Source organism: Rhopilema esculentum, chromosome 6, assembly GCF_057945365.1.
Source record: "Rhopilema esculentum isolate cy_ngs chromosome 6, ASM5794536v1, whole genome shotgun sequence".
Lineage (NCBI taxonomy): Eukaryota > Metazoa > Cnidaria > Scyphozoa > Rhizostomeae > Rhizostomatidae > Rhopilema > Rhopilema esculentum.
Genome location: NC_142820.1, coordinates 6,081,441 through 6,096,266, shown reverse-complemented (window position 1 = coordinate 6,096,266; position 14,826 = coordinate 6,081,441). Strand labels below are relative to the sequence as shown.

Here is a 14,826-nt window from a genome sequence, read left to right as displayed (position 1 = left end):
CAAAACATGCTTTTAAAAAATATTTTCATTAAATGATCACGACAGATTCAAAAAAATATTCCTAAGTAGATTTGTCCGTGATTGCCCAGCGTCCGGCATTGCCCATGACTACCCAATATTCTGTTTTTGAATAGCTCGAACAGGTCTGAGAGATACTCTTATCAGCTATCATACCATTTGACAGGGAATGAAAGTACATCAAGATTATGCAAAAATATGACCAAAAACATTTTTTCCTTACACCATTACACCCCCACCCCCTTTCCTCAGCAATGCCCCCAATCAAAATTCCCAAATTATGTGTTTTCAACGGTGGTCACTAAATTCTTTGCGGGGAAAAGAAATATTTCGACGGGAAAAGATGTACATAATGCATCTGCTAAACTCCCGAGTAATCGAAAATGAATGAAACATGTTCTGTTTGAATGTTCAGTGGTTGCTTGTTAAGTGGTTGAACGATAATAAATCATGAGTTTCATATGTATGATTAATGATGATTTTATGTAAGCAACGAGTCCTTTATGGCTCTATTTCTTGACAGGGCCATTTTCTAGAGAGTACGATGAGAGCATTGATGATGGCCTTTTCAAAGCAAAGCAAATTCTAAGAAATATGATATCACTGATCTCATGGTGATATGTTGAAATTTTGCAAAAAAAACTAATTGCTTATCGTTACTTGCACATTTTCTCTCACACTATCCAGTCCCAGCGGGCTCAGTCAGGTGGTCACATGTATATTATGTGAGTTCCGAAACTCTTTGAGAAAAAGTGGTCTGAAAAGTTGAATTCTGGGACATAGAATCTTGAAAATAGGGTTCCTTTTTTGCTCAGTCAGAGGAACCACAAAAGGGTAGGAATTTAATGATATGATGTTACAGATAATTTCTTTGGTGAATTTCAATGGCTATTTGAGTACCACTAATTGTGCAGTATTATCTAGTCTTGTCTTGTGTTCTAATCCCAGATAAGAATTTTAGGTCTTTGCTGGTTTGTACTCATTGCATGGTATTATTTGGAATTTGAAACAACTTTTCCTATTCTTCATAAAAAACATTGAACACAGTGTTGTGAAGTAAGCAATATGTTGCATCTATAGTTTTATAGCTGTCTTATCTTGTTAATTTATATCAAGAACCACAAGGGATCGTTGTTGAAATCAAATTTTGTGAATTCTGCTCTCTTATATACCTTTCGAAATAAGGTTAAGAAATGGAATGGTTCATGAATTGGTTTCAAGAATACTTGCTCAAGCTTGAATATTCTCAGTGAAAAGGGTTTAATTTTTTTTGGCAAAGTCAGAGAAAAGGGTACATTTTACGTAACCCACAGTCAGCAATTAGGATCCTGTTTCTACTTTTAGGAACACACATTATATACATTGGAGCTGTCTGTCTGAGCCCGCCGGACATCCTGCACCTTTTCCATTTTCTTCAAGGAAGCCTCGTTGCCAAGTAGCTCTGATTTACTGGTTCAGAAATATTTTCTCACCTCCCAACATTCCCATCAATTGTTTAGCTACATAAGTCCATCAATATGATTAGTCTCAGCTCAGCTCACTGGATGTTCTAATTAATGGAGTCAAGTCTTAAGAATTTTTCCAACCACATTTATTAGCCTGTACAATTACTTTCGAGGGGCTGGCTAATCAGTTAAAGCTTGATTTCTTTGCCAAGAATGTCTTGCTGTTCCGACAGATTCTGGCTATAAGATGGACTTGCTACAAGTCTCTCCCTCTGAAAAATAAAGAAAAGGAAAAAAAGAAAAAACGGGAGGCAACGAGAGAGACTCTCTCCTTCCCTTATATTTTTTCTTTTTTTCCTTTTCTATATTCTTCAGATTACTAAATGGATAGAGAGAGACTTGTAGCAAGTCCAGTTTTAAGAAAGCTAATTGGTTTTAAAGGAAAAACGTTGCAATTATAACAAACGACCAACAAATTATTGTTTGCAGAAACTAAATTGATGATTAATGCAAGATCTGTTCTTTGATTAACCAGTTCTTTGCGTGCTTTGAAAGGTCTTTTGAGCTTATCAAGGAAATTAATATAGCCACGCAAAACTTGAAATTGTAAACATGTAATGATTTTTACGTTTCATTTTTTAGCAATAATGTATTCAATTCATTCATTATTCGCGCACTTTAACTTTGCCTTGACATATCGTTTGGCCTAGAACTTGTGTCTCTGTTACCCTTTAAGTCGTGAAACTAATACTGAGACAGACTAAGATAAAAGTGTTCCAAAATATATTTACAAATACCCCAGTTTTTTAATGATTTAATGGTCAAGATTTCCCAAGGTGCCAGACTCACCCTATTATAAAACCATATTTACATATTTTCAGAGACTGTGGAAGCGGGGGTTGAAGGAGCTGAGCCCACATAACTCTCAAATTGGCATTTTGCTATTTGAGCTACCAAAAACATTTAGCCTTCCATCCCCGTCAAATCAATACTATGCGCTGCGACTCTAGCCTATCCTTCTGGTGTTGAAAAATTTTTTTGGAGCAGGACCTGATGCAACACTGTAAAAGATCAATTTATAAACTGAATACAAAACCCTAGCGAACACAAAACTCCTTAACTGCCTGATTTTCAAGAACATGTTCAAAGTAATTGAAAGCCGGTGTTTTAATAGAACCTTGATGCCAATTAACGATATTCAAAGAAAGCCATATTTTTGAATGGTCTGGTCACCTAAAATTGATGAATATTTCTGATGTGATATTCACTGATCATTATGTCCCGTCGTTGTAACAATCGCATATTAGGCGTATTGCGGGAAACTTGCCACGTGGCATTTTAAAGTAGTTCTCTCAATTTTGAAGCCTGGGGAAGGCGAATAACAGAAGGTGAGAGAGGTAAGATAAAAGTTAAACTATGAACTCACGATTGCTAATTTTTAAGTACAATTTATTGTGCAGATTCAAAAATAAAGTGAGCCGCTCCCAAATCCTCTACGATGCAGGTATCATCGGTATCTATGGCATTAAATTTATAGACAACACTTCCATTGATAAATAGAGTCAACACCACTAAAACATGAACACAGGGAGATGTTCTACAGGTGCTCTCCCCCCATTTCTCAAATGTTTCCCACGTCTATGCTAAACAATTTGGCAAATTAGCCACAAGGATCAACGAGAGTCTGTGCTGCAAATAATTCTAATCTAGGACTAGCAGAGGCAAACCATTTAATTTTTTTAAGGCACCAAAACCCTGTTCGATGTGACTGCTGCTTTTAACTTTCTGCTTCTCTAAAACTGCGAAAAGAGATAAAACAAGAGACAAGAAATGCATGTTAACACTACGAAAGTCACTATAGAATGAACGTAAGTTTGGTCTAGTCAAGAATGCGGGGCCTAGTTTATCCAACTGCCGACAGCACCCCGGCGGGCTAAGTCAGTTGGTCCACTGTATATCATGTGTGATCATGAAAGTAGAAACTAGGCCCTAATCTCTGATTCTGGGTTGCGTAAAATGTCTTTTTTGTCTGACTTTGCCAATTTTTCCAAACCCTTTTCACTGAGAATACTCAAGCTTGAGCAAGTATTTTTGAAACCAATTAATGTAAGAACCATTATATTTCTTAACCTTATGTCAAAAAGCATATTAAAGAGCAGAATTCACTATAGATGATTTTTACAACGATCCCTTATGGCTGTTGATATAAATTAACAAAATCAGACAGCTGTAAAACCATAAATGCAACATATCACTTACTTCACTACACAACATATTGCTTACTTCACTACATCTCGAAAAAATCAACCCTATTTTCAAGATGCTATGTCATAGAATTCTGAATTTCAGACCATCCTTTCTCCGAGTTTTTCGGAGTTTTTCGTTTGACCAACTGACTGAGCCCGCCGGGACAGCACCCTTTTGTAACTCGACTCGACCTGTTTTGTTAAATTCTGATAGAACAATCCAGAAATGTATTCATCCTTCCTTCGAATAAAACCATCAAACTATGATAGCCGTCCCCATAAAACGAAGACATGGGGGGTTTGGGCGTGGCTATTTTTCCTAGTCTTCCGCACGGACTTCGACCATCTGCCTGCCATGTTCTCTGGGCCCTGCCTAACAGGTTGTAATCAAGGAAATTGGTAAGGAATTCGTTTGCACATTGAACAATTTATCTATGTGGTAGAGAATTTCAAGGTGAATATTTCATATGTCTAGGTGCCCCCCCTTCACCCTCACAGCTACCCAGGGTACCAGATTCGAAAATAGTGGAAGGCCTTTAGAGGGGTGTAATCACTCATCAATGTGCTGAAATCGCAAAAGCGTTAGGGAATGAGTTATTTAAAACAAGAGGGGCTTTTATTCCAAAGGGTTTATTGGAGAAGAGGAATTAGTTTTTTAGTATTATTAGAGTACTCAATTGCACAAAAGGATCTGTCAAAAATTCTTTTCAAACTTTAATTCGAAAGCATTTTGCTTCTGAGGGTAAACAAAAAATTAACAATCTAACAATTTTAGTTTGTAGTAAGAAGTTTCCTTTGTGATCCAAACAATTTTTTGCTTTGTGATCTAAAAATTTTGATTATAATTTAAAGTTCGCAGTTTTGTTATCTCAAATTTGCTGTTTGTAGTTTACAGAACATGGTTGTCAATGGCACATTCTGATAGTATACTTTGATTGCAAAACACCAGATCTGGTTGTTTTCTAAAAGACTGGCGTGCCACGTAATCGATTGGAACAAACATAGATAAATAAGGTGGTCCATACGAGCTCTTGTCAACTATCAAACTTCGCAGAAAAGCTTTTCGAAGAACATTTCCGTTTTTCAATTAAGATATACAGGTAATGCAAAAAATCATAAATTAAATATTTTATAAAATACATTTGATATAAGAATTAGCAATAATTTTATGAAGAGTCAATCAATGGCGCCTTGTAACAATTATAAATCTGCTCGACGATATATACCTGATTGACATAAAAGCCACATCGCTAGGTCACGTGACACTGCAATGGGTTTTCTCTGTCCGATTCTGTGAAGAAAAGAATGGAATAACTCAGATATTATGAGCTGGAAAGCCTAGCGTTAGAAATTCGAACGCGAAATGTTTAAATCAATTTTTTTTATTTATTTGTAAATACATCTTGGTCACAACTGAGCTTTCGGGAAATATAAATAATGGCATTGCTATGTTATGAAAAAAATCATTTTGTTGAGTTATTCAATAATTCTTTGTTTCGGTAGAAAGAAATGCCCGGAATATTAACTTCATGCAGAGACTACGGCTGTGTGCCTTATTTATATTTAACAAAGTAGGTTAAGCAGGTTAAAAAGCCTGGTAGCCGGAAGGAGCTGATATGATGTAGCTCGCTGGTGGGAAAATTGAAAAATTAATTTAGAAAAAGATTAAGACCCGGGAAAACCATAGCTGATCTTTCAAAGTGAAAGACCCACCTGAGAAGCCTCCCTTTGTCTATTTCTTTCGTCGATTTCTGATTGCGCTATTGCGCGGGCAAGAGCCGAGTCTTCATCACTGTTAACTGCGTTACTCGAATGCTCCTCCTCCTTTGGCTGATTAGTATCCGCAAGAGATGCTTGCAATGCGAAAGCAAGGGCCTCATCCTCGGTCTGTCAAATAAGAACGAAAAAAACTTGACAAGGCGGGCTTACACATCGATTACCTATGCATTAAAAGCATGATTGAGAAATCAAACATCAAAGAAGCAGTACTGCTACAAGAATAGATAAGCTATAAGAAAAAGACTGCACGGAAAGATAAATCGAAACTCAAAGCTTGATGTTAGGAAACGTTTTTTTTATCAAATTAACAAAATCAAATAGTTGTGGAGAAAAATCTACAACTAATATCAGGTAATTTTTGACTTCAAAAAGTGAATATAAGGTAATAATAAATGTTTATGAAAGATGTTGAATTACCATTCCTCCTTGGTGGTTTTGTATCGTTGTCTGCGAATGGCCTTGTGAACTCGACTGGTTCCGTAGCTGCTTGTTACTAAAAGAGAGACATCAAAAAATTCTGCTTAGAAAATTCTTCTTCCGTTAAAGATTAAAAGTATATAAACTAAAATCAAAGCGCTTTAAAAAGGGGGAGGCGTTCCGGGTAGCATAGTTACGATATAGCCCTAAAAGATAAGTGTTGAAATAACCTTTAGACTTCAAAAGGGAAATTTAGTCTATTTTGCTTTTAAAAGCAAACTACGTCACTGTCTAAAAGTGGCCTAAGACCGATGCTGTCCATATATATTTTACTTTTCTGAAAACCGATAAATTTGTGTCCCTTTTTTAAAAATCTCAATCCGCACAAAAAATAAGCGGTCAACAAGTAAATGGCTTGGATAATTAAAAAAAACGGCCTTGGCATTTTTTGTATCTGCGAGCTAGGGCTAATTTAAAAAACCGCTTCGTCCATAAGAGAGCACGAAATCTCTGTCCTCGAAAACATACGAATCGGTGGTAGGTTTTGCTCAGAGAAAACATCTTTTGCATATGGCCAGGTCAGACAGAAAAACAGTATTTGTTTTCAAATACAAATAGACAAAAGGAACAGGAGGCATTTATGATACCAGAGCAGGAAAAGATTGAAATATACCTGTTTGAGGTATTACTAGTAGCAGAGGCAGTCGAACGCATGGGTGCTTGCTTTCTTCTAGAGGTATTATATGATTCAAATCTTGCAGCTGCTGCTTGCCTTGATGGAGAACAGCGACAAATTATTACAAGGTAAGCCATTTTTAACAACACAATCAACTATACATAAAATATTTAACGATCTTAACATCGTATCGAGTTGGATATTCCTCTTTAACACAGAAAATGATACATTGTTGTATAAGAAAGAAATGGCAATGTTGTATTGTATAATCAGATAAAACAGTTAATTCGTATGATATTGCTTGGAATGAATGAAAGAGTTGATAAGCTAAGTGAATATACATACGTACCCAGCAGCTTGAGCGGCAGAGGACTTCATTACCCTAAGTGAGTATAAGAATACATGAACACCATTTGCAACGTTTCAACGACAATAAGTTTGACAGATGGTAATAGGTGATTTTAAAAATAACATAGAGAGTGACAATTTGAGATGAGAATAAAATCAACCTTAAAACATATAATTTTTTTCATAAACAAGTGAATACCAATAGAGAGAGTTGTGCCTGATGATCGCATTGATAAACAGCGTGAAACTCGGGGTAGCAACTTAGAAACGTCCAATTCTTTACACCAAAAGCGTGTACAGTTCTGCCTATATGGCATAGAGCACTTTATAACAAATCGGTACAAAAGTACTTTTCATTAATAACAAATATATGCAAGCAATGCAATTGAAGAAATCATATCCAAAGGCCAATAAGCATATCGTGAAATTCATATTTTGATAACTTTTTATTTCAGAAGAAAAATATTTCTTATAAGATCATTAACTTATCTGTATTGTTATATGGAATGCTCGTCAAAAGCCCCACCGACAATTCGAATTCTAGCCCACCTGAATCCTATCTAAACCTGTAATTTTCTACCAGGCTCAGCTTCTCGCTAAGTCTGATAAAACTTTCCTCACAGATTCTCAGCTTTAAAAATTGTAAAGAAATCTTTACAAAGGATACCTTAGAGCGGTTGATTTCACTACAAGTTTGTTTTTGCAAATGACTCACCCTTTTGAAGATGTCGCAGTCAGATCTATGCATTCATGATCGTTCTCATGTCGATGACGCAAACAAAAGTTCTTTCTACAAGTTGCACAGGTGACAGGAACAAGCTGAAAAGAACACACATAAATCCAAATAATGAAAATAATAAAACAACTAATTTTTACTGGCTTAATTATGATGGTTACCTCCATCTGTTTGGATCTTTGTCCGACTGTCAGAAACTTTGGAATTATACCAGCAACACTAATAGCAACAAAATACCTTCTGATATTTTCGATTTAACAAGATAACTCAATAAAACTTACAAACACTATTTTCATTATTTTCAGCTTAAGATATTTTCACTAAATTTCATAACTTTTTATTGATATTTAAGTAAATTGTATAATACTTGTTTGATATTGTCTATTGTATGATACATTTAACCAGAAGCTGCATAGTGCAAATTTTCAGTACATACAAAACCTTTTCATGAAATGTATATAATGGGGGTAAGTTGCCTACAACATCCAGTGGTGTTTCTTTCTTCTTTCTATTGGAACTAGCTTTACAAAACCAGTTACTATAGTTTTCAAAGTGGGCAACTATGCAGAGGTGGTTTATGCTATTACTCTGCACTCCACCATTCCTAGACTTTAAATGTTTTTTTAAAGTTTGGTCTTTTGTAGAAATTTTTTAGCATAGTCAGAAAAACACTTCTTACCGTTTGAAAAATCCCCATATCAACCAGAGCATGAAAACCCACCCGACCATGCAACCGGGTGGTCGCAGGAAATTTATTCCTGCATGAAGTTCTGCAGGAAACATTTTACAAAAAACCCTCGTGCAAGAAGTACCATTTGTTTCTTTCATGCTCATCAAAAGGAAAAAACATGAAGACAAAAGTGTTATATCTTATGTACAGGTTAAATTGATTTTCCTACATGAGAACCCTTGAGAATGTTTTTGAAAATATAGTCTTTTATCTGGCCTAAGAATATTCTCACAAGTTAGGAAATTAATATCATAAATAAGCCCCTATTTCAGTTTAAACATTCATGGATAAAGAATAATTTTCAGTTACCAAAATAGAAATTGATTTTGTAGTGGTAGTAAAATTGCTTAAACCTTTATAATGTAGTTTCTCCTTTTACTTATAAAAAACAGGTGACACATCATTACAGTTGTTGGAACCTTACCATTTTTTCGTTTATCTTCCTATTCCTGCAGGAAATTTATGCATGGTTTTCCTCCAGTTGCAGGGAGAAAAATAAATTGTCATTCCCTGATATCAACAGCAAAAAACAAAACTAGAAACAAAAGTTTAAAACAGCATCTTTCATAGCAGATTGAATTTTATTGACTGATTCTAGCTCTCACCTCCCTTTGCTTGCATCCTTTCACTGAGCATTTATTGGTGTATGTCTGGAATGTATTATAAAAAAATGAAAAACATTTTTGGTACCTTGCAGTATCTGGCCTATCATACTTGATGAATTATCAATTTCATACTGCATATAAGGTACTACATATTAGGTACTAAACATTTTATAGTTAAAATATAAGAAAACTTGGACAGATTTTGGCCACCAAATAATAACGACCATTTCTAAGACTTTGATTCCTGGTTTTCTAAAAACAAAGATGAGATTTTCAGGCCTTTCAACTCATAAACAACAATTCAAGACTGAGCAAAATACCTTTCTCTTTGCTAAAGCCAGATCAGATTTACAGTCACTTTCTATATGATCATTTACCTAAATGAAAATATAAAAAAATTAAAAAATTCAAAGTGCTTTAATATTCAGATAGATGTAGGGAAGAGAAATTACTTTTACCAGTCAGTCATATACTGCTCAATGCAGTAAAGGCAGAGCTGTACATGTTTTGGCCTACAGAACAGGGTGATTGTAAGGTGCAATGCAGTGCTTTATGTTTCATGCAATCCTAAGACATCTTAATGCAATCAACAGTTGCCTAATTACTCTGAGAAATGGACATACAATTTTTTTTATTATATGGGAACTATTGAATACTTTGCCATAATGTAGTTTAGATCTGCCACAGAAATACAGTTGGAATTTTTGGTAAATTTTTAAACATATAGATTAGATTTTAAAGAAGTTTAAGCTTACCCTTCTGTCAGGAATCTCTCCTGGCTTAATTGAAACTGGTTGGTTGCACAATGGGCAGACAGGAACTCTTCTATCCTAAAACATAAATAAAAACAGATTTGGTAATTTGGAAATTCATACTTCTTCAAGTTTAATTTTACAAATTTTACTGGCTGACATCATTGGAGGTGACCAAAATAATTCAGTGTTTATTTTCAAATCATATCTAAATAATTTAGGCTGATGACATTTACCTTAAAGGCATTTAGCAAGGTTCATTATATGTGGCAGAAACTAAAAATTAATGCAGGTAAACACAACATGTTACCCAATAAGTAGAGGTTTGGCTAGCTATAAGCCTATTACTAAGCCTAATTGATTTTGCAAAAAATAATTATATATTCTCACAATGTGTTCAATTTTTAGATTTTACTGGCAAATATCCTTATAATTTTTCTGCCAATTCTGAAAATTTTCCAGGAACCTAGCTCCCAAGGTTATGTTATATTTTGCAATTCTTATGGAAAAAATAATCTTCTATAGAGATAGTGAAAGAATGGCAGCACTAAGAACTTATAGTATTCCATTCCTTAGGGGCAGTATTGGGTGGTTAAAAATATGAATCTAAAGCAAAGAATAGTAGAAAATTGTGTTCTGTTATAAAACAATATTGTTAAAAAACACATATAAGGGCAACAGCTAAGTGACGTGATTAAGGATTAACATGTTTGTAGTCAACAAAAGATTCCACTTTCTTTTTAGTTCCCATGTAGATGGTAAGGAAACACATAAAACTACCATTCCTTTTTGAAAAAATACTTGCATAGACAGGACATTAGCAAAGTTTTCATACTTTGAAGCAAAAAACAAATTTCATGTCAAATTTTTTCATATCATAATGTATATGTAATGCAAAGGTTGCTCTCACTTTTTGACATTTCTCAGTACATGCGTGCTGCTCATATCCAACATGATCCTTGCTAAACAAAAATCTTTATTAATGCAATTCATTGTCCCAAGTACAATGTGATGCAAATTCATTGAGCTTATTATATTTTATACAACAGTGTATAATGTTAAATTGTAAGAAATATTATTCTAAATGTTCACAATGGCCAGAATTCAAATGCTCAAGCTTTCATGCTGTCCTACATATGATTAAATGTTAATTAATAATACACATCATAAGATGGCATCATTTAAATACCCACCAGAAAACTTTCTTACAAAGATCACAGTCAACTGGCAAAAAATCTAGGAGGCAAGCACAAAATTAATCGGTTTTCAAAGCTTTGGGTAGAATACTTGATATGTATTAAACATACATCTTGTGAATGATAGATTATATGTTGATAAAATATTATTTGTTTACCTAGTATTGAGATATTTAAAGCCATATCTACTTGTTTACATTGATTACCCTCAGTTTGCACAATAATTATCCTTATAATTCCATCAGCAAAGAAAAATCCACTTTCACTAAACTACACAATTAACCTTTTTAATTCTTGAATTACACCTGAATTCAGTGGCAATGCCAGAGGTTGGGGGTGGGGGGTAATTAACTACCTCCTTTGTAAAAAAAATGGCCCACACGATTATTCTAGAAATTGATAAAAAGGTAGGGGTAGGTAATATTTTTAAAGGTTTGCCCAAGGAAAATACATCAGTTCAGTTCATTCATTTTTAAATTCCACTACATACAAACAATCTCTAAATTAAAAAACTTAGAATAATAAATAACTACATATAAATTAATAAGACAATAACACACATAAAGGGATAAAGATACATGACACCAGAGGATTTGTATGAAGGGAAACTCTTAAGGAGGAACTCCCTCAATAGCTAAGCTAATCGAGGGGAGAGCACCCTCTCGTTTCAGATAAATTTTAAGAAACTCTGGGTAAATATTTACTATCAATAACCTGATTCAATAGTTATGCTCAAACAGAAAAGTCTTACGAAACATCTTGACTGATGGTGACCTTTTTATTTCTACAGGGAGGTCATTGCAGCATTTTGCCCCATAGTAACATACTGATTTGAGACCATATTGGCTGGTGTTTTTCCTAGTTTAAAAGATGTATTTAAAATACATCTGGTATAAAGCACTGAAATAAGGCTGAAAATGGTGAATTATACAGGGGCTTAAGATAAGTAGTTTCTAGAAAAGGAATTGTTTGCTGATGTATCTTGTTATGTAATACTCCACAACATATCAGAACTGAACTGATATCGAATCTACCGAATCGTCTGACCTTTCTTATCGATTACGAAGACATTGATTAAAGTCATCGAATAATAAATATAGCAATTATTCCTAAATCCAAATGTCTTTCTTCTCTGTCAAATACATTTTTATTCCATATTTTTAAGAACAAAGGCTTGCCCCCAGCTGAATTGAAACATCTTAGAAAAGTCTTTGGATTTTAACATGGTATCAACATCTTGTGTTGGGGCAGGGGCCTAAAATGTAAATGTTTATGGGCCCAAAGTTAAGTTTTACCTACCAAGTTGTTTGCAGTTTTCCAGTGAACAATGTTTTCCAAGCTCTGGGAACTCCATTTTTCAATAAAATTTCCTTAATTTAAAGAAAAGTCAGCAAAATCCAAACGCTGCAAAACTAAACACTTTAATTACGGACGGCCTTTTATAAACCTTGCTGACTTGAAAGTGCGTCAGCATTTCTGCTGTGTCAGGAGTCTGGTAATAAATCAAAATATCCAGAGAGAGGTTCCCTGAAATAGGCCTTTCTAAATTACATCAATTCCGTGGTGAGTAGTGAGTCGAGTTTGCCTTTACATCCACTCCTAAACTTTCAATCACTTCCCTGAAGTCACCGTAGTTTTGCTAAACTTTTCAAATAGGCTTTTTTTTATTTTTAGGAAATGGCAAAAAATAAGGGTGAGAAGAAAAAAGGCCGTGTTGCCATCAACGAAGTTGCTACCCGTGAGTACACAGTTCATGTCCACAAACGAATCCATGGAATGTAAGTATAATTTGGATGTATTGGAGTTGATTTTTTTAAAAGCTGAATATTTTTAACAAGCTCTTAGCATGTTGTGCTAGAGACCGGTGTTTATCATACTTAGGATCATTGTATATTATGAATATATAGCTTGTAATGTCATGTAAATTTGTCCTCGATCAAATGAGTTTGTTAAACTTCAAAGTATTGAAAGATTCGAAGCTGTCGATGATGCATCACAGCTGAAATGATTTGAAGTTTTTATGTTGGCTACCTTATTTATCTTGTTTAAATGTTCCTCTTCAGTGGATTCAAAAGGAGGGCACCGCGTGCCATAAAGGAGATCCGTAAATTTGCAGAAAAGATGATGGGGACTCCTGATGTCAGAATCGACACTGGACTTAATAAACATATTTGGTCAAAGGGTGTCAGGCAAGTACAGTTTTTTTAGTTTTTAGTGTCTACAATGCGTCTTGGCAGCAGAAGTAAGTTTTGAGTGAGTCTTATTCGGAAATTATTGTCAGGAATACACTATCAGTTTTAACCTTCAATTTAATTTCAATTTTCATGACACAATTGTTAAGGATATAAACATGTCTCTTCAAACCTGTGCAAATTTACAACAAGAAAGATGCAACAAAATGGATTGGTTTGGTTGATTTATAAAAATTAGGTTTGATTACTTGCTTTCAATCAAAGAAACAACAGGATTAAAAACATTGTTAGATTTGCATGCAACAATTGAACTATGTTGAATGGTTCAAAGTAGTTCAAAGTTGAAGAACATCTTTCAATTTCGATTGACTATTTTGCAAAAATATGTTGTTCGCACATGATTGTTATAGCATTGAATTTTAAAGTTTTAACTACTATTGCACATTTCTTGTATTGGAAAGAAAGATTTCCACATTGTGTAATCTTTATGAAACCCTTGTAGGAGCTACTAGTTGTATGTGGGTATTTTGCTCTTGTTAGCAACTATCCTTTGATTTTTTTGCAATGTACCAACTATTAAAAAAGTAAATAGATCAGCATGATAGAATTGCATGTATAAAGCTTCAGACAGGGTGCCAAAAATGAGAAGTAGCAAATATGATTTTTTTCAGAGTCCACAATAGCATTTCATTTGAAAACAAGTATCACCACCATCATAATCACTACCACCATAATTCTTAAAGTAAAGTAGTGTTTTTTACTTAGTAAAATGTTTCTTCTTCAATTTTCTGCAGGAATGTTCCCTTCAGAGTCAGGGTGCGTCTTGCAAGAAGAAGAAACGAAGATGAGGATTCAACACACAAATTATACACTCTTGTCACTCATGTCAGAGTCGATTCTTTCAAAGGTATTTCATCATTAAAGAAGTTTCAAGAGAACTGAAATATTTGTCTGATATACACCTTTGCGTTCAATGCACTTTTTTATGAGAATATTTTTTATAACTCAAGAATATTCAGGCTCAAAATCATCAAATTGTTGAAATTATTATAAGAATATTGCTTAGCCTAAGCTGGCATGTTTATGTCACATTTTTCAGCAGTTGCTTGTTTTGCGATGTTCTTTAAAAGAAATCACAGAACTGACATATCTTGTTTTTCAAAAAGGGTGGTTTTTAATCAAGAGCGATGTGATTTGTTTTTCTTAAAATCATTATATTATGGATCATGTTAGAGACAGTTCAATTACCAGTGGGCCCATCTTTGCTTACAGACCCTAGGTAATCTCCAACTTGCCTCCCTGTCAGTGGGCCTGTCCTTTTGCATAATTTTCCGACCCTTGGTTACAAACATGCACCACAATTTGGGTAATAGTTTTTTTCATGTCTAAGCAATGTTTATTTTTTGTTTTAGGACTGCAAACAAAGAATGTTGAATCTGATGAGTAGATGATGTGTAAATAAAATTTGACTAAAAACCTGGACTCCTTCTTGCATTTTTATCTAAATTGCTTGAGCATATATGATGTACCATCACTATTACTCTAAGAAAAATAACACAAACTAATGTCATAAATCAAGCCTTCTGTCTTCAATTAATCCTGAACTCTTGCAAAATCTCTAGCTTTACAATGAGTTATAGAATTTACAAACATCAGTGCCACTGATGTGACAGTATCTGGAAGCCA

General features: G+C 34.4%; 2 protein-coding genes across 2 annotated transcripts; one reads left to right on the top strand and one right to left on the bottom strand.

The window, feature by feature from the left end:
- Positions 1 to 272: 272 nt before the first annotated feature.
- Positions 273 to 12,435, bottom strand: LOC135686610 (AN1-type zinc finger protein 2A). The gene is made up of 12 exons (XM_065202881.2): positions 12,248 to 12,435; positions 10,946 to 10,988; positions 10,663 to 10,714; positions 9,756 to 9,830; positions 9,321 to 9,377; positions 9,001 to 9,045; positions 7,645 to 7,748; positions 6,931 to 6,963; positions 6,579 to 6,677; positions 5,906 to 5,981; positions 5,423 to 5,596; positions 273 to 5,000 (listed from the first exon to the last, which is right to left on the bottom strand). Exons 1-12 carry the CDS (start codon positions 12,300 to 12,302, stop codon positions 4,965 to 4,967), a joined length of 849 nt encoding a protein of 282 aa, XP_065058953.2. The 5' UTR covers positions 12,303 to 12,435; the 3' UTR covers positions 273 to 4,964.
- A 42-nt stretch (positions 12,436 to 12,477) lies between these two features.
- On the top strand, positions 12,478 to 14,616 carry LOC135686613 (large ribosomal subunit protein eL31). The gene is made up of 5 exons (XM_065202884.2): positions 12,478 to 12,511; positions 12,623 to 12,726; positions 13,012 to 13,137; positions 13,935 to 14,047; positions 14,553 to 14,616. The coding sequence occupies exons 2-5, from the start codon at positions 12,626 to 12,628 to the stop codon at positions 14,585 to 14,587; spliced, it is 375 nt and encodes a 124-aa protein (XP_065058956.1). The 5' UTR covers positions 12,478 to 12,511; positions 12,623 to 12,625; the 3' UTR covers positions 14,588 to 14,616.
- Positions 14,617 to 14,826: the final 210 nt, after the last annotated feature.

Excerpts from the sequence above, each read along its gene's own strand:
- LOC135686610 (XM_065202881.2), bottom strand. The coding sequence starts at position 12,302 with ATGGAGTTCCCAGAGCTTGGAAAACATTGTTCACTGGAAAACTGCAAA. Across the intron at positions 7,749-9,000 it reads AAGGATGCAAGCAAAGGGAG|CTTGTTCCTGTCACCTGTGC; the intron begins GTGAGAGCTAGA and ends TGTTCTTTTCAG. Across the intron at positions 5,597-5,905 it reads AAAACCACCAAGGAGGAATG|ACCGAGGATGAGGCCCTTGC; the intron begins GTAATTCAACAT and ends CTTATTTGACAG.
- LOC135686613 (XM_065202884.2), top strand. The coding sequence starts at position 12,626 with ATGGCAAAAAATAAGGGTGAGAAGAAAAAAGGCCGTGTTGCCATCAAC. Across the intron at positions 12,727-13,011 it reads CACAAACGAATCCATGGAAT|TGGATTCAAAAGGAGGGCAC; the intron begins GTAAGTATAATT and ends GTTCCTCTTCAG. Across the intron at positions 13,138-13,934 it reads ATTTGGTCAAAGGGTGTCAG|GAATGTTCCCTTCAGAGTCA; the intron begins GCAAGTACAGTT and ends AATTTTCTGCAG.